Here is a 24,327-nt window from a genome sequence, read left to right on the forward strand (position 1 = left end):
ATAAAAATATAGGATTGAAATAAAAATATAAATTATTAAGGTATCAAAACTAAATAATATAAAAAATATGAATGAAATTTACATGAAGATAAAAAAAAATATTGAAGGGGCAAACTGTAATTTTTTAAAAAATAAAATTTAGTGGTAAAATTTTAATTTTAAAAAATTTTAGAGACTAAACAGTAATTTTAATTAAAATTTTAATTTTCTAGGGAATAAAAAGTAATTTTATTTAAAAATAAATTAAAATTATGGATAAAATTTTAATTTTAAATTTTTTTTTTTGTAACTAATGCATAGTTCTATCCCTGTTTCACTTTTAATAAGGGATTGGGAAGCCGAGTTTATCAGATGAGTAATATTCTTTCAATTAAGGTTATGCATAATTTTTAGGGTTTCAAACTAAACTAAAGAGTCACACCGAACCAAATTTATTTTAATACTTTAATTCGGTTTCGATTCTTTACTAAAAACTGAAACAAGAACTGAATTTATACATATTTTTTTTTTGATTTTTTAGATGTATTATATACTTTCGATATAATTATATATATTTATATATGTATATATAATTATGAATTAAATACAACATATTATTATATTTTATTTTTCTATATATTTTTTTAATAATTTTAGTTATAAATGCATTGAATTACCTTCTAATTCTTAGTTGTATGCATATATGTTAATTTATAATTATATTTGTATCTTATAGTTAAATATTATATAATTAAAAAATAATTAAAATATATATTAGATGATATATTATGTATTAATAATCCAATTTAAAACTTAAATGCTAATTCAGATATGACTTTTTAAGGAAATAATTATATAAAATTGCTTTAAAAACCGAGAATCGAACTGAAATTGTATCAAACTGAATCAGAACCAAAATCTAAGAACCAAGAACCATAGAACCAAGAACCTTATAAAACTGGAATTGAAACATCAGAAAACCAAATCAAAACTATATTGAAATTTCGGTTCAATTTTAATTTTTAAACAGATCCCAAACTGAACTAGAACCGCACACCCCTACTTTCAGCAACTAAACTAAACCAAACTAGGCACCACCGGTTTCATTGTTGTTCCTTATAACTTAACATATAAAATATATCATTTTTTATTCATAACATAAATCATAACTTTCAAAATATAATTAAGTTGCATAATACATGATAATATAGTTTTATATTTTTTTTTCTACTAATAGGATTTTAGTATACAACTTCACTCACCTATCATCCTCCATTGATCACCATTCTCTAACTTTAATCAGATATGTAATTTTTTAAATTTTAAATACTTAAAAACTCAAATTAGTTTATAAGCATTTACCTAAACAACTTCACTCACCTATCGTCCTCCCTTGATTAAGTCATTCTCTTACTTTAATCAAATATGTAACTTTTTAAAAATTTGAAAAACTTGTAAGTTAAAATTAGCTTATAAACACTAAGTATTTAAAAGCTAATTTTTTTTAATTAGGTTAAATATATTTTAATTTATTTCTTTTGTATTTTTTCATACTTCATACATTAATTTGTAAATTATATTAAAAAAAGAAAAACACATCATGGAGAAGCCAACTTAAAAGTCCATGAGGAGGCCCCAAAAGAAGATGAAAATCAAAGAGAAATTTCATACTTAACTAACCCTAACCCACCCATACAGAAATTCACCTCTCGGTTTAATATTTTAAAAGTTAAATTTGAAACCAGGGAGATATATTAAAGTCTAAAAACTACTAATATATTCAATGATATCTTTCAGTAAACACAAGCAATGCCTCTGCACTTAAAAAGAGTAAAAAATCACTAATGTGTAGACATTTTTAGAACACAACTACAAGCAACAGTGAGAGAATCGCTATATAAGAACTAATGAACTTCCTGTAAGCATTATTGGGGAGCCTTGGGTAATCATCTGGTGGGGGCATGACACATTCATCACCATTAAATGAAATTTTTCTTGGGAAAGCCCATCCTTCTCTGAAAGTGAAAATCCCTGGATCTTTGCGTAGTAACATTTCAGTTTGTACATTTCCACTCTTACCTGCTTGGAGTAACATGTCATTGTAGTATTCAATCCCCCAAAACATTCCGGTATCATCTGTGAGAACACATAATTTAACAACATAAGTCTCAGCAGATTCAACTTCATTGAGATTAAACCAGTTTAATGCTTCTGAATTTGCTATGGCAATCAATGATTAATTGGGGTTCTATGGAACTTACTGATAATTCCGTACTGATTGAGGGGCGAATAGTTGAAGCTGAAAACCTGTGTCAAGCTTTTCAAGTTGGGATGAAGCACCACCAAGTTCCACTGAGAATAATTTTTCAAGATATTATGATTCGTTACTGTCATCTTAACCCTCCAATATTGCTTGTAACTTTCTTTCACATGCCAGTGCACCCGAATGGGGCACATGTGCTGCGAACACCTTACAATTGATGGTGGTTCTTCATTTGGATCGTGTACTTGTTCCAGCATTGATGGAATCTCCCCTGGCCTGACAGTTTTCATAAAGCTGATCAGGTTATAGTCAAAACAGAACTATGAAGTGCAAATAAAATTATAATCAAATGTAAGCTAGAGAAGGCTAATCTTCAACGGCATTGCACAAAGCTCCAATCATGTATGTCCTAAATAGAACATTTCAAGAGAAATCTCACAAAGCAGAAAGCCTTGTGCACTAAGAACAATCTTTTAAAGTAATTTGATTCAGAAACCTCTGCAAGAAGTTCTGAGAAAACCCTGAATTCATATTACAGGAAGAGAAAATTTGAGAGGTTTTACTTGACACATGTTGCCCCAGGTTGTCCTTGGCATCTGCAGCTGCATTTGGGACAGGGAACAATGGTGTCATTGTAAAATGCCGAAAGGGAAACACAACACTTTGGTGTTGCTGATGAAATAAACTGGGAATAGATACAGGTCACATTCCATGTCGCTGCATCAAATCAGCACAAAGCATGTTATATATCAAAATTCAGGTTGAAGAATAAACACTAGTAGGAAACCAATAAAATTAGTGTGCTTACAAAGAGCCTGAGTCCATCGGCGGCCTCCATCTGCAGGATACCTGCTTGGCTGCACCTCATATGCATTCCCACAAGTATAACCAGGAAGCCCAAGAGTAAAATTTTCTGGCATCACGAAATTGGAATAATCAGCATGACCACCAACATTCATCTGAAAAGTGGCACCAGATCTTGAAGGGTCTTGTTTCATGGATGACAGGACACCTCCCTTGCAGCAATTCTGGGACTGCATATTATATGGAGCTCCAGGCATAAGGTCAATAATCACCGGACTTTTTTCACAGCAATGAGGGAGTTGGCTTCCCCTGAATACTGAGCAGTTTCCTTGCTCGGTAGCCTCAGCTCCCCACATACCCCATATCACTTCATTGCCTACCCAATCCCAATTCAGTTTCCAGCCAGGCACCTCCACATGGCGATATAGTTGGAAGTTGTATAATGACACCCTTACCTGGAATTGTAGAAAACCTGAGTTAAGAACTTGATAATTCAACCAGAATGAAAGGTTAGGTTGTTACTTCTGAACTCAATGATCTCAGACGCTTGCAGTTGCCTGCCCAAAAGGATTTGTTTAGGCAATAGAAAGTAAGAAGGTGGTTTTTTTTTTTTTAAGTTTCACTATTTAAACATTATGCTGTTGGACTAATGAGCTTTATTCATTGGTGCTATTAGTAGAGTTAGTTTTAGGACTCTTGCATTTTTTTTTTTTCTTAATTGCAGAAAAAAAAAAATTAGCTTTTTGATGTGACGATCATGGCTCTCTTAGGTTGGCGCTCAGCTGTTAATAATCTTAATTTAACCCAACTATATAAGAATGGGCCTATTACAGAACTCAAGATGAATCTCAAAATGTTGATACTGTGGACAACCCACATACTATTAACAACTCACATATTTAATATCAATGTGTTAATTTTGAACAACTGACTGAGACAATATTTAATTTTAACGTGCAAATGCAAGAACTAAATTGAGATTGGATACATTCAACATCAAAAATTTACCACTAGACTATCATGCTCGGTGATTTAGATTGTGGGATTGAATTAACAGCCCAATAATTAAAAGTCTATTTCCTAATTTATGTGATTAAGAATCTAAATCTTTTCAACTTTTTTTCTCTTGAAAAATGCCTTAAGCAAAGGATTGGATTTGGGCTTAGCCTCAGCTATTTCACCCGACTGTTTGGGTTGTTTTGGATTATGCAAAAAGCAAACGCCCAAGCTAGACACAGGCTCTTGTCCATTCGTGGTTAAACACCCTGGCCAATCACAACATGCCATGCAATTAGTCACCCTAAATTACTAAAATATCCTTCCCCTAATAGACAATACTGCCCTTCTGTGTGATGAGATGATTGGTGAGCACTGGGCTGTGGTTGGACTAAGTTCAAAATAGAGGATTCAGTGGGGCCTAAACTACTACTGCTAAATCTAAACAGATACAGACAAACACACATTCTGCGAACCTCAGAAAAGAAATATCATGCACGGATCTCAGCTGTAAGCCGTTTTACACACTATTTCATAATTTTATAATATCGGAAAATGGATTGAAAAAAAAAAAAAAAAAAAACCCTAATCTGACTAATATGTTCATTGTCCATTGGGGATGCTTCAATTCATTCAATATGGTTTTTTGAATCATAATCGAATCTAAAGATTAGAAAATTATGCATATTAAGGAGATAACAGTGATAAGTACAATGAAATTATGCAAACTTACATCATTTGTACCAGAAACTGATTGCAAAAGATCCCATGTTATGGTAATATTGGCATGAGGATCCAATGGATCAAACCCATCTGTAATTCAGTAAAAATCACTATAATTATTAAAAATATAAGAGAAAAGAAAGAAAGATAAAAGGGTTGAATTAGAATTGAAAAATGAATCTCCATATTAGTTAGATAGAAAAAGGGTACTTACAAGAAGGTGAGATAGAACTGATGAGAGATAAGAAGAAGATCAAAATCAAGACCAAACCCATTGATCTATGACCAACAAACAAAAATGGGTTCATTTCAAAAAACAAAATTTCTTTATCCACTATTCTGAATTCAAACACTAAGCCTCACATGTAACAAAGAAAGTGCTCTTCTTTTGCTTCAATCCTGAAGTATGAGTGACAAGAGAGAGAGAGAGAGAGAGAGAGAGAGGTATGAGAAGAGACAACATATGTCTAGCGTTGGATAGGTTTAAAAGGTTGTTTCTGTCAAGGTGAAAATAAGAATTAATTTAATGGTAGGTCAGAGGACAGAGGATATATCTGAAAATTTTTCCAAATCAATATGCTTAGAATGCGTCCATAAGTGGACATTTTGGCATGTGAAACCATATATTTAAAGCTCACGCGTTAAGCTCCATGGCATTTGGGTGTCGTTTAGGCATTTATTCTTTCATTTCTAAATTAAAAAATATATAAAAATATTAACAAGCATTCAATTAGTGACATGGACTTATTCTCAAATAAATTTTGCCTATAAAGTTAAGAGTTCAAATACTATAATCATATTTATTGACAGAGTTTTACATAAATATCAAGCTCGAGCATAAATTAATCTCGTCTGTATATACGAGTGAAAATCCATCGTGATTAGTATATATATATATATAATTCAAAAAAAGAGGTGGATTATGCAAACCCTTTTGGCTTAATTAGGCAAAGAAAGAAATCAATATGAAGAATTGAAAAATAAATAATTTTGAGGGGTAAGTAGTGCAAAATGTTCTTTAATTATCCCTTTTTTTTTTTTTTTTTTGTTTACTTCTTTTAGTATCTGTGGTCTGTCACTTAGCAGCCTAAAGACAGCTGTGTGTTTCTGGGACTCCATGGAAATTTTCTTTGCGGATGAGATTAGATTCCCACCGTTTGAAATAGCCAAACAATCTCTTCAGCCCATCAACTTGTATTTTAACCTGTTGATCCATTAAATTACTTTTTATCAAACCAATGTCGACAAATTACCAATTTAAACATTCATTTTCTAAATCGAATCAGAAAATTATGCCATATCAATTAGAATCATATCAAATCAAATTTATATTACTATTTTGATTCAATTTTAATTTTTCACCCGGACTCATATCAAGTGAAAAATTGATCATATATATATAATTTTAGTAATATTCAAATATGTATAGTAATTGGATTACGAAAACAGTAGAACTAATAAGGCCATAGTTTAGAACAGATCAACTATGTTATATCTTGCCCATCAATCTTCTATAAACTAATAATATTACAGTTCCCACTGGATGCCAAAACTCGTCAACAAGTGCATCAAGTTTCAATTTTTCTTTTGTTGTCCTGCCAACAGGAATGCAAATATAATGTGCAGGAACAAGTTGAACCCTTCACAAGTTAATCAAGTTTACTTTTAGAATCATGAGTCAAGCAATCCACATACTCGTGAATCAATTTGTGGCATCCATAGAAAAAAGTATGCAAACTGTATCACTAAACAAACTACCAATAGAGTACTTCAAATTCTAGACATATACCGCACCAGGAATGACAAAAAAAAAAAAAAAAAAAAACTTTAGCTGCATTAACATCCACCATTTGGCTTCCCTGAAAGATAAGATCTCATAAGAAAAAGTGCAGATATATTGCAGCGCAAAATATGGCTAAAATCAAAGCACACTATCAAGAAGAACAGAATAAAATGAATGAGAGAGAGAGAGAGAGAGAGAGAGAGTTAACAGACTGTCAAATGTGTGATTTGATGATGTGTTTATGGCAACGGTAGTTCTTGTAATGAAAAGATATATTACTTTGAAAAATGTTTAAAGTTTTGATTTCACACCATCTGTTAAATCTTACTGATTGAATGAAACAACAGTGATATGTAGGCATCTGTGTGTTAAGGCATATAGGGAAGTAAATGTAATTCATCCAAAAAAAGAAAACAACAGGAAAGTAAACCAGTAAAAACAATAGTGCTTGAACCCTACACGCAATACACAGGTGGGGAGAAATTATAAGACATTGAAGAACAATTAAAAAAAAAAATCTGCCAAGTACATCTAACCTGCCATAAGTTACTGAATAATCATATACAGGTAGATGATTACTATTTAAAGGCTGATTTGGTCATCAGTTTGATGTACATAATAATCAAAATTCTGTATAATTGCCACTGTTCTGTAGTAATCAACTTAGATGACAATGTTTGTATCATCAATGATTAGAATTCAGTTAATATTGCAAATATTATTGAGGTGGGAACTGAGCTTAAGGAAATAAAAGAGGCAAGGAAATAAATTAAAAACAAATTCACAGTACCTCAAAAAGTGAATATTATAAGGAGGCAGCTTTAAGGTTTCCAAGCTTGTTAATGTCAATTATGCATGCCTACACCTTTCCGTATCGTCCTCGGCAAAGAATTCCCAGTTTGCATGATTCAGAGTGCTTAAATCGTCAAGTTAGCAATGGCAAGCAAGTATTGGGTGAGCTTCACAAGCTCCTGATCACTATCTCTATTTGCATGTGCCTTCCCAAAAGGCTTGATTGTCAAACCATTTTGTGGGTTCATCACAAAATTTCTTTGCAGATCATCGAACATTATAGTGTTTTCTGGATTGTAAAACTGAAACATGACCAAAAAAAATGTAAGTCTGTCAAATACTGAAACATGACCAAAAAAAATGTTAGTCTGTCAAAGGAAAGGTCCAATCATTTTCTTTAGTTTTCGCAACAACAATTAAAATAGATCTGCTGATCATATGAAATGGATAAGTTTTATATTTCATAGGAGTTGGAACAAGATCAAAGAGTGAAAGATTCATCAAGGATTTCAAAGAATGTCATATAGCAAGGAAAGTTAGTTGCCAATGTCATATAGCAAGGAAAGTTAGTTGCCACTTTCTCTGGCATCACTGCCTGAATTGTTAAACTATGCACAAGAGAATGAAGTGATTGTGTTTCTATTTGTTCTTTCATCTCTTTAAAGAACTTAAAAACAGAAGCAAACATACTAAAAAAAAATCATCTTAAAGGTCTGCACCTCGGGAAACTTAGCCCAAATCAATCCTATTGGCTTGCAGTAAAGGAATCCCCCGAGAATCTGATTGAACTGTAATCATTGCTAAATGGTCTAGAAGAGCTGTGACTTTATAGTTTGGATTGTTGAGCACTCCTAGTTGTCATATGTTCAATTCAACCCACTTCATGCTGCAGAAAGTATATAAATAAACGAATTCTTTCATATACAATAGTGATTGGTGCAATCAATGGTGACAGATGGATGATAGTGTTCAGAAATGTTTGGTGGACTGGTAGGCATGTGCTTACATAGTTGTCTTGTATATCCCTTTCATTTTTATGAGTTTGTGGAAAAATAGAAAATGGCTGCTAATTTCTTGAACATGACTCGGTCTCCCTATGGATAGGATAAATTTTATATTGACTTTTCTTTACATACCAAATATCAGAAATGTTTTTTGAGGAAATATTTTCAGCTAAACAAAATGGAGCCTCAGTTCACGTGCCATGTCATCAAATTGGGACAAGTGATAAATTTTCATGAACAAACCCTCGCATAACATAACTTGTGGTACAAATCCAAAGGTATAATTGAAATCTAACTGGGTTGCAGACCACATCATAATATCAGACTCTGCGTAAACAGCAGTGAGAAAGTTATGAAGATCTGCATGAGAAGAGAATGCAATTAGAAATTAATTTTACAAGAAATATAACAACTTTTTTCCATAACCAAACTATTTACAAGGTCGCATGAGTTCAAGTGGGTTCTCTGCTGTGGATTGGTGATCAAATAGAGTATAATCAATATCTAGAACAAGCAGCTTTTTCCATTCAAGACGTGGATTCCAAAGTTCAATCTAAGATTCAACATACAACCAAAGGAACATCAATAGCTAGCCGCGTGTATGGAAAGCATCAAATCATGGACATGTATCCATGCCACAAAAAAGTGCCAAGTCATATAATATATATAATACTTCACAGACGTAAATCCATAGCATACAATATTTCCCACCATGGTCCAATATTTTGTTGAAGGAGAAGTAAAATTAGGAAATAGGGAGTACATAATAGCTTGCAAATTTAATGGGATGAAGAGCAAGGTGCCCTCATAATATAAGCAGGGGCACATTCCAACCTAGAAGAATAAATGCTCTGCCATTGATGAAAAAACCTTCTACCAAAACACATTTTATGAAATGAATATAAAACACATAACCCTAGAAAAATTTTTTGAATCATGCTCCTCCCACCCCATCCCTCTTCTACCCTAACCTCCCAAGTACACACACAAACACTTTTATTCCATTCTGATCTTTCCCCTCAACAAATCCTTGGACTTTCTCAATTCTCCTCCTTTCAAAAACTTAATAGCAGACCTTATATTGATCTATGCACCTCCTTAGTTTTTGCCTATTAACTTCCTTACCTTCAATGTCAACAGCTTCATCTTGCCCAAGTTCAAAAACATCAACAATCTCAGAAGAGTCCACTTGATCCACAATTATGTCAAAAGTTCCGAAAACTCAGTTGGATTCAATATCAATTTCAATTAGATTCAAAATTTAAAGAGTTATGTTCATGTTACAAAAGAAGTCATGATTTTATTTCTATCAACTAGTTCTTCAACACATGCTACTGATATTACACATTCTCCACAAAACATTTGCTCCAAACAAATGACTAGGAACTAATTGATGAAGCTTTGAGTTGATGAGCAAAATGAAATGTCTATACAGCCCATACTAATAGCAAAAATACATTATAACTAATATTGTATATTTCCAAATACACCGCATTGCAGGAGATCAGCACCTCTGTATAAGGGCCTCAAGTGTAAAAATTCTAATATTTGTGTAAAAGTTATTGACTATTCCACAAAGAAAGGGGGGTGTTGGAATATATGGCTTGTGGGAACAAGTCCCACACTGTCAGACAGTTTACAAGAAAATTAAAGGGCAAGTGTTGGCAAACCAATCTGTTTCATTACACTACCTTCTTTCAATCTGTTTCATTCTTCCTTCCCCATTTTGATTATGCTCAGTTATTTTAATTATAAGGTCATCATGAGAACAAATAGTTGGCCATCAAGCCTTGAGCTAAAAACCTTGAGTCATCATACCTCCCACAACACCTAAAAAAAGAAAAATTCAGCAAGCAATCTCTCTATCATTTTATCATGATCATGATACGTCTATCAGTATCCTACACCAAAGGATTTTCTGCAATACATTATCCTTAATGCACCTGGGGGCTTCTTTAGATGGGCACAAAATGTTTCTCAATTTTCACTTTTTAGTCAATAACACACCCTCTTGGCCCTTTGATTAGATTTTTTTTTTTTATTTTTTCTTTCAGTTCATTAACCAATTAAATGCCAACTTTACTTAATCTAAGAATCAAAGGATTCATAAGGAGCAACATGTAGAAAGGACCAAACTTTATAAATACTTAAATGATAAACCACAATGCCCAATTTGCAGGTCTCTGTTTTTCAAGTTTAAGTTCTCTTTAAATATATAAAATCGTGAAACTTCCACTCTCAATATATAAATTGTTCAGCTCCAATCACAAACTCAACTTGACAGACCTAAACTAAACCCAATTATCAAAAACCCTTTATCCAAATTCAAAAAATAATTAATTGAGGAAGAACTTCAAAAAAAAAAAAAAACTAGTGAGCAACATATTTTTAACCTCAATATTGTCAAAAACAAGATGCAACCAACACATAGAACCCCAGCATAATAATAATAATAAAATAAAAATTAAACGAGTGGAGAGAATGGAACCCAATCATCGTCATCTTGAGAGAGGACTTGAGGGGAAGCTGGGAGAGCAAAACCGAGTCATCGGCAAGCTTATTTCCGATTTTGGGACAGAGAAGCTTTTGTCACTTTGGTAAAACATTAGTGAGTTCGCATATACGGCGCTTCAATTCGCCTGCATAATCGTCGCCGTGGACTCGGACATTGTACTCCTTGCCGCTCCACTTCACTGTGGGTGTAAGCTCCTCATTGGTGACCGACGAGGTTGATACCGAATTTAACCCAGCTCTCTCTTACTCTTGTTTGTATGGATTAGATAATACGGTAATAATTTAAAAATATTTATTTAAATAAAATATTAATTTATAAATAATATTATCATAAAATAATTAAAGACATCTTTTTAATTAATCAATAAATATGTTTATTTAATTTATTTTAATTAATGAAAAATATTTCTAGATTATATAAATAATAAAAAAATATTTTCGTAAAAATATTTTCTTAAAAACTAATTTCTGCAAAAAAATTTTCTCCAGCTTAGTGTTTGATGACTTCCTCATGGACAACTAACTGATCACCAACTCTTGCGTTCTTGAAACGAGCAAACTCAAGCCAATCCACAGAAAGAATACGTCCCATGTTTTCACCTTCTTTGATAAAGCAAGAAAAGATCCATTCCCGGCCACGGTCATTGTGGACGTACATGTTCACCGACTGCTCTTCGTCGAAGGGCAATTGGCCTAGAGAAGTAGAAATAAACAAATTACTCTCAATATCGTTTTCGGTGAGCAACTTTGAGAAAAGAACTAGTGTACGTGTAGCATTTGTCTTGGTATATTTCAGCTTGGAGAAAGAATCTATATGTGTTAGTCTCTTCGTTTTCTAGCATGATATCTATTTATATAATTGCGGTCTGTAATGATTAATCATTGATGAGAAGGATCAACCAGTCAGGAAAAGAGGAGACTCCCAAGTTCCAATGTCCGAGAAATTTCGGAGAATTTGCATACGCGTGTGTTGTGCTTTACAAGATGTTATACAGGCTCTGACGGAAATGAGGTTAAATACGTAATACACGCGTTTTCATACATAGGCAGGTGAACGCAGTTGCAGGAGATCTCCGGTCTTCTGTTTTTGTACATTGTTGGACGGTCACAATTGCCAACTAACCCTTTGTTTGGATTGAGAGAAATAGAGGGAAAAGAAAGAAAACAAATTTAATTTCTCTAAATTCACATCAAATAAAGAGAAGAGAAAAAGGAAGAGAAATGAAGAGAGAGAATGGCCTGGATGTATTTTTAACAAGGAAATCCTGTCATCCATAGCTGTGGAATTCACTAAGGTGAGTGCAAATACTCTATTAAAAGCAGCCTTTTTGAAAAAGGATGAGCTACAATGTGTTCATCCTCTACTCCTATGCAATATTTCAACTCTTCTTCCCTTCATATTTCGCAGGCCTTTTCTCATCAAGATTCCAATTATGGATTTTTTTTGGTCTTAAAGAAGCTATGATATCATGTCAAAAAATCATTTAACTTAAAAGCTTAAGCTTGTAGGTGAGATCTCAAGGATAGTTTATATCTCTAATAATTAACAGTGGTTCTCTAAGAAGGCCCAAAAATTTTCGCCACTGTATCTGCAAGACAGATCATTCCAATTCACTGGTCACCACTCAAGATTTTTTGATTTCTGATAATGAAAATTTATTTGCTAGTCCTTGAGAGTACACCTCATTCCCAGGGATGTATATTTGTGGTCTTCATTGGAAGTTTCTTATAAAATTTTGTTTATAATCATGAATAAGAAAAAAAATGTCAGCTCATTGGTGGGTCCATTACAGAACATGTTCGATTTTTTCAATCATTGTGGCCCTGAAAGAGTTATATGATCTTTTGTTCTGCTTTTCGCAGGCCAATAACGACTGAATCTCTGTTTTGTTCAGAATTTCTTTTCATGTTCAGTAAAAGCTCAGTGGGCTACTTGGTGAGTCCACATATAGAAAATAAATCATCATAGCCAAGAGGGTTAGTCCACTTGTTTAAGAATGGAAACTTACCCTTTTTAAAGATCAAAGTTTTTTTAAGAATGGAAATTTATATATATATATATATATATATATATATATATATATATATATATATATATATATATATATATATATATAATGTGTCATCAGACCTTTCCATACATTCAACCTAAAATGTTTATGATAAGTGAAAAAAGCTAGTGAAGATGGAAGAAACAAGAAGCAAGACCATACAATAAACAACTCACCTATGGTCAACAGACCTACAGACCCCAACTGAAATACTGACTCTACAACAAAGCACACAACGTACAGAAAATTAACAGGTGAAAATTGAGCAACCTGATGAGAACAGGATCAAGGGAAGATATGGTACATACAGGAAATTAACAAACGTAAAGCAAGCAAGCAAGCACATGACCTGGCAAAGCTCTGCTACACACAGCTTATACCTTACTCTTCAAACATGCAACACCATGGATTCTTGAGAAATTTTTGAACATCAACCTTTCCAATCACTTAGTTCTGCTGCTTAGAATACGTTGATCTTCGAATTTCCTTCCTGAGATCCACGCCAAGCAGCTTGCATTCATTTCTTTTCGCCTGGACTTTGAATCTAGTGCTGCTTGTTTCGCCTTCCTCTTCGTAAAAGATAACTTCATCATCTTCAACCAGCTGCTTTTCTTTGATGAAATCAATCCAACCCTTGCCGAACACAGGTTTATCATGCTGGCCTTTGTGGCGCTTGGTACAATTGAACTTCTTGACAGAATCATCCTCCATGTCAATAACAGGAACCTCTACAGAAAAATCACCTTCTGGTATTAGGAAAACTTCTCGGTACTTCTTCATTGGAACCGCCATTCGATACTTGACATCAGTCTTTCGCAACTTCTTTCTAAAGAGAAGCTTCATAGCTAATTAAGTTGATTTGCAGGTTCTTTGATCTTTCCAAGATTGTCTCTATTTAAGTTCATGGGTCAGCGATTTATCTTGGTCTTTGGGCCCACCTTAAATTTTATCCAAAGAAAGTTGATTTTTCAAGTCTACAGTACCATAAAGGCATGATATAGATGAATACATTTTTCTTGTTCCCAATATTTTCTGTTATTTTTATGGCTTAAATTTTTAATATATTTTACAATAGACTTGAGAATTATGATCCCATTCAAAAATTTTCGCGCTGCGATCTGATTGAGATAAAAAAGTGAGATTTATGGATTAGTATAAATATTATAATATTGACATATTTTACAGTAAAGCTGTGAGATATTCGAGAAACACATTAGGGTTAGGATTTGGGAGTTGTAATTGATTGTATCCGGATAAAATTATCATAGTGAAACTTTTTTTCTTATCTTGCCTGTGAAAGTAGATCTTATGATTGAACCAATCTTGTGTTATTCTTCTTCTTTTTTTTAATATCGTGTGATTGTGCGATTTATGCGTGTCTTAAAATTGCGTGCTTGTTATAACATTTTCTAAGTTTCAGAACCACTTGACTGAATCTTTCACGGTCCATAACCCATGAAAGAACAAATGAAAAATTGAGATTTCAGCGAAAAATTGAACACAACGCATTTGAATGGCGAGATATATGCTTTAAATTAAGATATGAACACACCTTTCCACCGACAATAGAATATACAAGTAGGGCCACTGAAAGATTACTGAGAAATCAAGAATGTTGACAATTTTACAGACCCCATAGACAAAGTAGCCCCTATTTGTTCTGATGACCAAGAAATAAAAGAAAAGAATAGAAAAGCGTTACTGAGATTATTACTGAGCTTAAGTGTTTGGATTTGCTTGCTTATGATATGTGTGAAATGAAAGTGACACATTGAAAGGTATCAAGATTCTAGATGATATTATGGAGTTTGAAAATTTATGCTGTAAATTAACATGCTCTTTTAATCAAAGGTTCTTTCTTTAATAATCATAATTGAATACTATATAGGTGGGTCTGATTTTGGTCATTTTCTTTTGGAAACCATTCAGATTTGTTCCTGTGAACTTTCTGAAATCTATTGCTAGCACCTGCAAACAAACAGAACATAAAGGAGATAAAATGCCCGTGCAAATCATTATCATAACCCGAAAAAAGAACAAAAACCAACCATGGTTTTCAGACAAATTAACCAATTAGCTAACTATCAACGAGACATTGAATGATTAAGGGTCATGACAAGCCCCGTGGCTGCCCAAAATGCACGGACTAATCAATATAATTATTGGTTTTTTTTTAATAAGATATAAGTAATGGGTTTGGCAGCTTGTCTTGTAGTTCATTTTTCTATGGAGTGATCCATTATTAGGATCCACATCAACAGGTGAACAACTTCTTGAAGTTGATTAACAAATGTCCAAAACTTCAAAAATTGATAATTACTTTATCATAACTAATAAACCAGTGAATGATACAGTTTATATTGAAAGCTTAATGAGAAAAGAATCCTTTTGGGAAAGGGATTTTAAGGTAATAACCTGCATAGTTATTATTGATTCAATTTTATGCATACTTTCTATTTTTAATCATATTTTAATGTATAAACTGTAAAAAATAAAACAAACACACAGATTCACCCTCTCCACACAAGGATATATCACAATGCGTGCTTCATCCTCCCCTCAAAAGAACCCTTACTTTTAAACTACTAAATATATTAGTCGGTCTTTTCAGTAAACTGCAAGGATGTTTAATACTAAAATAGGAGTTCTAACCCTTCATGCTATTGAGAATATTTATCTACTCAAATCAAATCAACTAGATTTTGGATCATAGATCTAACAATATTTATTAATAACAGGGAGTAACAGAGTAGGTAGCGAAGGAAACAGAGACCAGCAGGGTACTTTGAGCATTTGAATCTGTTTAATTTCAAGAATGTTTAAGCCAGCTACTTGTGTAATTAAGGCTCAGTGCTAAATGTACTCGATCAATCTTAACTAATAAAAGGAAGAAACATTATTAAGCAAAATGTACTTCTTATTCATAATCAGTAAGTAGTATTGTTACAGGTTACAAATCAAACGTTTCAGAATCCATAGCAGGCGAATTCCAACAGTATGTTTTCAAATAACTTCGACACCTTTTCTTCACTTCAATCTTGTACTGAGCTCCAGTGGCTTTATCCATCTCTTCATAGAAGGTGATCACGTCACCGGGCTTCAGATCTTTCCTGCGAACAAACTGAAACCAGTGCTCCCCAAAAACAACTGGTTTCGAAAAGCCGGTGGCAGGAATTCTGCAGCGAAATGTCCAGACAATACCAGCGTCATCTTTAACGTGCAAAATGATTTCATGGCCCTTTTGAGCTGGTGGGAAAGCTTTTATACTGTTTTCTGGGATAGACAATCTTCTCAAAAGATCACTGTTGGTAAGTATTTTTGAGAAGATTGCCATGGCTAACTGTTCTGCTTAAGTATGGAGAATTAGGCTAATGCGCTTTGAGGACTAAGGAGTGAGGTGTTAATTTCTCTTTGCCTGATGCATTTATAGTTATACAGAAACAGAGACAGAGACAAGGCAGACTCTTTCTCTTTCTAGTGGGAGAAAACTGAAAAATTCTGTGCCTGGATAGATTTTTCTGTGTTAAAGAAAGAAAGAGATTGACAGATAGGTGGTGGATTTTCAGAGGTCCACATGGTGACTCGAAATCTTTTTGTCGTTATCATCTGTGTACGTAGAAAATTGCACATCTCGCCATGAGTTGCCAAATTGTCGTGTATTTTTCTTTCAGAATGAATGCTTTTTCTAGGTAGATTGTTGCACTAAAACTGGTTGGTGGTACAGAAGAAGTTGCTTTTCTTTCGTACAAAATTCTGGAGCTGATGATAACTTTTTTTTTTTTTGAATTTATGTGTACCCTTTTTAACTTTATTTTCACATGAATCAGTACCCCACCATGAATTTATTATTATTATTATTATTAATGAATTATGACTGGTGACTGCTGACTAGTGAATTATGAGTAGATGCAGTGCAGAAAATAACTCTTAGCACTATGCGTTCTAAATTATTTTGCATATTCTTTGGTCATCCAACGTATGGCATAGGTATCTTCAAAAATTGAAGCATGTTGAAACTTCCAGCAAGATTCTTGCAGACTGATATACTCTATCCACATATGATGGATCAATTTATTGAAACACAGCAGGATTCTGAAGCACTGATCATTCAATAATTTGTGTCAGTACAGTATCTGTAAATGCCTTTCTGAGGAGGACTTCATTTGCTGAACAGACATATACAGGGATGGTAACCAGTAAAATAGGTGAAAATTATTTTACGAAGTTAAATTTAATTAATATTTTTAAAATTTGAATTCATTTTAAATTTGATTAAAATTTATTTTTAATTATTTAAACATATTTTAAATTCAATTATTATTATTCAGTGAAAACTTAAATTTGTTTAATTTTATATATTGTAATTAATAATTTATATGAAAATTAATTTTTATTAATAATTTATATTTTAAAAATTTAATAATTTCATAAAATATTTCAATTTTATTTCATATAAAATAAAATATATAAAAACTTTATAAATATTATAATAAAAAATATATATTTTATATTTAATTAAATATTTATATAAACAAATTCGAATAACGAATACTCAACGTATAAAAATCGAACTCGACCGAACCTGTAAAGAATATTAAATTTTAAACCCGAACCCACCCTAAATTCGATTATATACTAGCCAAACAGGATTCAATAGATATATAGCAGTTTTCTCCATTAGCATCTATTTTATAAAAGGATCAAACAATATTGATTGGTCTATGAGTTCTGTCAGTGAACTTAAAGCCAATCCCCAAAAATTCTGTTTGTCATTTGATGCAGCTAAATGTGAGGATCAAAGAGTTTCTATTATGCAGAAATTATTTATAGTGGGTGTCTGTGTGAGAAAGTTCAGTGCCTGGTGCCGGTGGCCGGGTCCTTAAAGCACACGCATCAATTCAATGATATGCTCTTGAGTTTGGCGCTAATAAAGAAACAGAGAGAAATGGAGTTTTTTTCTAATGAGTTGCCCAAATTTGTGGTGTATTTTTCTTGACCAGCGAACGCTTTCTTGTTAGATTCTTGCGCAAAATTGTTGCAAATCTTGAAGTTGTTGCTTTTATTCTAGAACAAAAATAAAATATGATAAGGTTGTTGACACATGATTGGTAGCCACTGATCAGAATTTTCTTTTCTTTTTTTTTTTTCACTTTATTAATACTTGAACTTCTATTCTTGAAGTATCAGACAAAATATCACTATTAGTATTACATGTCTTTTTTTCTTTTTTATCTGAGAAAAAAAAAGAACTATTTGAGTGTAACAGTTATTACTCTATAGGGCAGAGTTCCCAATTAAATGATTTTATTAACTTCTGATTAATATTATATGTCTATTCTTTAAATTATATGAATCTTTACACAAGAGGTGTAAACGTTATTTATTTGTAATATTATTTTCAATATAAAATTAATAAGCTTAATACTTAATTTTATCATATATTCATTGAAAAAGTTCAATTTAATCCATTTTCAACTTTTTACCTAAATTAATTCAAAAGTTTCAATTGCTATATTGAAAGTAATTTATTGTATTGATTATGTTTTTAGAAATGGCTCTAATTGTAGTTCGAATTCAACATCTTACAATCTTGAATAAAAGTCTAATACTACTGAAATAAAAATCAATAGTTGTTATGGGTATTCTTTAGAATTTCTTTTTGTATGGAATCAACATAGATTGGCCTCAGTATTAGATAGATTGGGATGTTAAAGCAGATTGACCCTACCACAAATTAAAGCATGAGGGGACAACAATTTCTTTCTTTTTTCTTTTTAACTATAATAAACTAATAAACAATTCCAAGTTTTGATAAAGAATTGTACCAACCTCATCATCTATTTTATATAAGATAGCATGATAAGTCAAGCAAGAATCAACATGAAAAATAGAATCATTAATGTGATACAAATCAAACCACCTTTATTTTTTCTTTTTCTAACCAAAAGAACAAATAAAAAAGTCTCATCAGTCATCACTGCCGTGTTTTTTCAACACGACCACAACTTGAGATGGTACACTAAGTACCATAATTAATGAGAATGTTGAAAATTGAAGCACATTGACCCTACCATTAACATTCAAAGCATAAGCTGATAATTGATTAATTAAATTATATTATTTCTATGTTGCAATCAACTTTTTAATTTTAAACGAAAACCACAAACCATCAAGTATTAATTATTGATTTTGGAGTTATTATAAGATCAAGGTGGACCATTCAATACCATCAAGTTTACCATAATTTCGGGGAATAGAACCATACAAGAAGACGTTGATCAATCATGGAACAGGAGCATATATTTTTATAAATCATAATTCCAAAAGTAGACAAGGAATAGAATAGAAGGTGAAGGTGCATGTATATATCTTGATTACCCTGTGGGGCTGCCAAGTTTTTCAGCAGAGTTTTTGTGCGGCCAATCGGCATAGCAGACAGATAGCCAACCCAGTGGCTGTGGGGCTACTTCAACGAGTGATCAACTGCTTGAAATTGGTTTGTGTTCAAAAAGTGAGATTTAACAGCCGACCAAGAACATTGAAAATTGATAATGACTTTATCAATGAAAGATACAGTTTGTATTGAAAGTTTAATGAGATAAGAATTCTTTTGGGCCAATGGCTAATATTGCAATGTTAAGTGGAAGTCTCATGACGTAGAATATCAGATATTATCAAAAAAAATTGGTTGTGCTTTTTTAAATCTAGCGTTAATCGCAAATATTATTATTCACGCGGCTTATATTATAGATGCATTTTTTATAAATTCTTATTATGATCTAGTCTGAAAAGTTTGGTATTACGATACGAATTATAAAATTATGTGAATTCTTTTTATCAATTTTTACGCTCTTCTCTTATTTGTATGTGCCTTAGACATGCATACCTAGTATAACACATTTTTATATGCATGGAAATTTTTTTTTTCATATAAACATTAGCAATTTTTTAGAGCAAGCATTTATTGGAATGGCTAATCTATAATTTTTATTTTCCCTTTTCATATTACAATTTCTAAAGAAAAAGGGACTTGATTATTGGGCAATTAAGATAATAACTTATAAAATTTTTTTTACTTAAATTTGATCATCATTTATCCGAATTAGGCAAGAATTTTCCTAAACAAAGTAGTTATTATGGATACAATTTTTTGCTTACATTGTCAATCATATTTTAATATGTGAACATAACCATCACCAGAGAATTCACCATCATCTCAAGATTGATTAACAACAGGGAAGGAAACAGAGTAGGCAGCAATAAAAACAGCGGAAAGCTGGGTACTCAGAGCATTTGAATCTGCTTAATTTCAAGAATGCTTAAGGCAGCTACTTGTGTAATTAAGGCTCAGAGCTAAATGTACTTGATCAATCTTAGCTAATCAAAGGAAGAAACATTATTAATCAAATATTTACTTCTTATTCATAATCAGTAAGCAGTATTGTCTATGTATAGAGAATTAAGCTGATAAGCTTTTGAGCACTACGGAGCGAGGTGTTTCTGTTCGCCTGATGCGTTTATGCTCAGAGTAGACTCTTTCATTTTCTAGTGGACGAAAACCTGAAAAGTTCTGTGTGTGGATTGATCTTTTGTATTAAAGTAGGAAAGAGATTGATAGAAGCCGGTGGATTTTCAGACGCCCACATGGTGGCTCGCAAAATTTTTTGTCCGAAATTGCACATCTCGCTATGAGTTGCCGAATTGTTGTGTATTATTTTTTTTTTCTAATATTTTATCTATTTATTTATTTATTTATTTTAATTAATTAATAATAATTTAATATATTTATTTAAAAATATATTTTTTAGATAATCCGTTTATTTATATATATATATATTAAAGTTATTTTATTTTATTATTATTTAATTTTTTTTATATTTTGTGTGTGTAGAAGATTCGAATATTTAATCTGTCAGTTAAAATTATCTCTCTTTTATTAAATCTAGCTATTATTTTGAAGGTTTCAGGTGAGTGGTAATTATAATACATGGCACCATTTTAGTCCATTTTAAAATTTCTTAGCATTAAATTTGTTATTAAATGAGATTTTAAATCAATATTTTAATAATTATTTTATATGTGACTTTCTAGAATTTTATTTTATTATTAAATTTTATTCCAATTTTAATTAAATAATTGATTTTGTTAATTATCTCTGCATTAGAACCATTAGAATTATGGAAACAGACCTTTAATGTCTTTATATTGATTGATATTTGACTATAAAATTTATCGATGCGTTACACTGAATTTATTTGAGATTGATTTGATCTTATTGACTCTCTGAAATTATTAAAATAAACTGTTAGAATTACACTATCAGTTATTATTTGCTATATAAAATTTTTATTGATTTTGATTGATTTGTATAAATTGATTTTTTATTTTGAATTAGTACTTATCCCCAGTATTTATATCTCTTATCTGGCTCCACCGTGTGGACTATCACGGTATTAGGTTGCATTGTTGAGTCATGCATCATTGCAATTTATGATTTGCATTAGTATCATATGCATTGATATATGTGAAGGAGGATGAAGGTATCTAATATCTGATAGCGCACTTACCATCTAGCCTTTAGTGATGTGGGGTATCATCACCCTGGTATACTATACCATAAAATTTTATTGAATGAATTTCTTTTATATATATGTTTTATGAAATTATTTTATTAATGATTTTGAGAGCGTGAGCATGATTTTATTGAATAGAAAATTTATTGTGAAATTAATCAAACATTTGTCTGTTCCTATTCCGTTGTGTGCTATAATTATCATTCATTGAGCATTAGGTCAAACCACATTTTCTCTGTTTGTTATCTATTTCATATCAGTAAAATTCTGCAGCTGATCCAAATATTCAGTTCATTTTCTGTAGAGGGATAATCTTTGATTTGTTCTCATGGTATACCCGAATTCATGTTTTCTCGGGTTAATAATTAGTTTAGTTTATTGAACAGTTTAAGTTTTTTATTTGAAATATGTAGAGACTCCACAGTTTACTTGTGGGATATTTATGTTATTTATTCAGTATTTTATTTATTTGGATTTTATCTATTTTTTTGGGGTTAGTAAGTAATAATATATTTATTCAAGATACTCTGATAAGGCTTGCATAATTTAAGAATACTTAAATTATGCGCGACTTGTGACACAAAATTTTGGGTCATGACAAAGTTGATATCGGAGCCCGGTTGAGGTTTAGTAAACTTGCGGAGCATAGGATCCTTAATATCTTTTTAGTTTATCATTGCTTTAGATATCTGCGTCCTTCGTACTTTTTCACCTGTCTTAATTTGGCTCACATTTTCAAATTTAATGCTTGTTTATTAACATGAATAGGTGCCTGTGTCTGTTAGACGTAAGAGGAGAACTAGGGCCAAGGGTCTTAATGGTGCAAACCTTGATCCAACAGGGGAGTTACCACCTCAAACTATTAATCAGACATCTGAACAGACGCCTATGGCTAAGACTAGGGCACAACCATTCCAATTAGCTACTGCAGCTCAAGCACCTAGAGCTGGTCAGGTTACTGTGGTAGATCTAACAGTGGGATTGCATGGAGTGAATCGTGTTGTTAATACTATAACTGAGTACCTTACAACTCAACCACAACAACCAGTGATTAGCCCTATTTCAGCACCAGCTTAGGATAAGGCTTGATTTCTTGACTCTACGGACTTTCTCAAGCTAAAACTAAAGGAGTTCATTAGAGAGGATGCATTAGTTGATCCCTTAGATTTTCTAGATGACATGGAGAGGTGTTATGACACTATGGGTTGTAGTAGTGCTAGGATGGTGATGTTGATAGGAAATCGGCTTAAGGGAGTTGCTCGTGAGTGGTATCTCTCTAAGAAGAATGGGCGACCCGAAGGTTCTATCCTCTGGCTTGAGTTTCACTCTCTCTTCTTAGAGCGATTTCTCCTTCCTAGTGTTCAAGAGGCTAAGGCTTTGGAGTTTGAAACCTTAAAGCAAGGCAACATGACAGTTACAGAGTATAAGATAAAGTTTACCAAATTATCCCGCTTTGGTAAACACTTGATTCCAAATGAGGAGAAGAAGGCTCACAAGTTTGAAAGGGGCTTACGAGACAAGCTAATTGATCATGTAACTCCTTTACGACTACCTAAATATGAGGAGGTGGTTGATCGGGCTAGATAGATGGAGATGTATGATGATGAACGTTGGGCTGGTGAGCAGCGCAAGCGGTTTAAGAAAGATGGTCAGGGTAATCAGTTTAATAGAGAACAGAGTCATCAGGGTTCTTATCAGGGTAATAAGCAGGGTTCTCAGTCTACAGTTGGCAATAGGGCACATCAATCTGGAGTTGGTCAGGGACGTGAGCAGAGGACTCATGCAGGGAATGCTCGGTATAGTCAGATTAGCATTGGGCCTATTTCCACTCCTTGTCAGCATTGTGGTAAGCTAAATAAGGGCACTTGTCATTGGGTCACTGGAGCATGCTTTGGTTGTAGACAGATGGGACACCGTAGACAGGACTGTCCTACTAGTGGGACAACTCAGGGTGCTGGTCAGGCAGCATATTCTACTCCCTCTCAAGTTCAGCCAGTTTCACAGTATAGTGGTAGAAGTCATGGTTCTGGTGGTCATGGTCAGGGTGGTAGAGGTTCTGGTGGTAGAGGATCTGCTCAAACTCAAAGACAGACATCTGGTGGTAGAGGTCAAGCTAGAGTTTTTGCTTTGACTGGGCAGGATGCTTAGGCATCTAATGCAGCAGTGACAGGTACACTTTCTATTTGTTCATTTGATGCTAGAGTACTGTTTGATCCTGGTTCCACTCATTCCTTTATTTCTCCATATTTTTTTATGAGATTTAGTACACCACCTACTTTGTTAAATTATTCTTTATCTGTATCAATACTAATGGGGAATGCAATAGACACTAACATGGTGTATAGGGGATGTATAGTTCACATTAGAGATAGGGAATTAACTGCAGATCTTGTTTCTTTGGATATGTTTGAGTTTGATGTGATTTTATTTATGGATTGGTTAGCCATTTATCACGTTTCATTGGATTGCCATAATAAAGTTGTATTCTTTAAAATTCCTGGGGAGGTAGAATTTCAATTTCAGGGAGATCGTAGTATAGCCTATAGTAATCTTATCTGAGCAATGAGTGCTAGTCGATTATTACGAAAGAGGTGTAAGGGGTATCTAGCTTATGTTAGAGACGTTCAGGCAGAACGTGCAAGTTTGGAGAATGTTATAGTGGTTAAGGAGTTCCCTGATGTGTTTCCAGAAGATTTATAAAGTTTACCCCCGGAGCGAGAGGTAGAGTTTAATACAGACTTAGTTCCTGGAGCTGAGCCCATATCTATGCCTCCTTATCTTATGGCACCTGTAGAACTTAAGGAGTTAAAGGAGCAGTTACAGGACCTACTAGATTAGGGTTTTA

General features: G+C 32.8%; 2 protein-coding genes and 1 pseudogene across 2 annotated transcripts; 1 reads left to right on the forward strand and 2 right to left on the reverse strand.

The window, feature by feature from the left end:
* Nucleotides 1-1,733: 1,733 nt before the first annotated feature.
* Nucleotides 1,734-5,502, reverse strand: LOC110643421 (COBRA-like protein 6). Its single transcript, XM_058152024.1, has 6 exons — nucleotides 4,980-5,502; nucleotides 4,776-4,855; nucleotides 3,051-3,501; nucleotides 2,806-2,959; nucleotides 2,241-2,518; nucleotides 1,734-2,115 (listed from the first exon to the last, which is right to left on the reverse strand). The coding sequence occupies exons 1-6, from the start codon at nucleotides 5,071-5,073 to the stop codon at nucleotides 1,838-1,840; spliced, it is 1,335 nt and encodes a 444-aa protein (XP_058008007.1). The 5' UTR covers nucleotides 5,074-5,502; the 3' UTR covers nucleotides 1,734-1,837.
* A 695-nt stretch (nucleotides 5,503-6,197) lies between these two features.
* On the reverse strand, nucleotides 6,198-13,752 carry LOC110653874 (ubiquitin-like domain-containing CTD phosphatase; annotated as a pseudogene).
* Nucleotides 13,753-23,069: 9,317 nt separating this feature from the next.
* LOC131181994 (uncharacterized) lies at nucleotides 23,070-23,630 on the forward strand. The gene has a single exon (XM_058150616.1). It carries the CDS (start codon nucleotides 23,070-23,072, stop codon nucleotides 23,628-23,630), a length of 561 nt encoding a protein of 186 aa, XP_058006599.1.
* Nucleotides 23,631-24,327: the final 697 nt, after the last annotated feature.

The sequence above is a fragment of the Hevea brasiliensis genome, chromosome 8 (assembly GCF_030052815.1).
Source record: "Hevea brasiliensis isolate MT/VB/25A 57/8 chromosome 8, ASM3005281v1, whole genome shotgun sequence".
Lineage (NCBI taxonomy): Eukaryota > Viridiplantae > Streptophyta > Magnoliopsida > Malpighiales > Euphorbiaceae > Hevea > Hevea brasiliensis.

Excerpts from the sequence above, each read along its gene's own strand:
- LOC110643421 (XM_058152024.1), bottom strand. The coding sequence starts at position 5,073 with ATGAACCCATTTTTGTTTGTTGGTCATAGATCAATGGGTTTGGTCTTG. Across the intron at positions 4,856-4,979 it reads CAGTTCTATCTCACCTTCTT|ATGGGTTTGATCCATTGGAT; the intron begins GTAAGTACCCTT and ends ACTGAATTACAG. Across the intron at positions 3,502-4,775 it reads CAGTTTCTGGTACAAATGAT|GTAAGGGTGTCATTATACAA; the intron begins GTAAGTTTGCAT and ends CTACAATTCCAG.
- LOC131181994 (XM_058150616.1), top strand. The coding sequence starts at position 23,070 with ATGGAGATGTATGATGATGAACGTTGGGCTGGTGAGCAGCGCAAGCGG.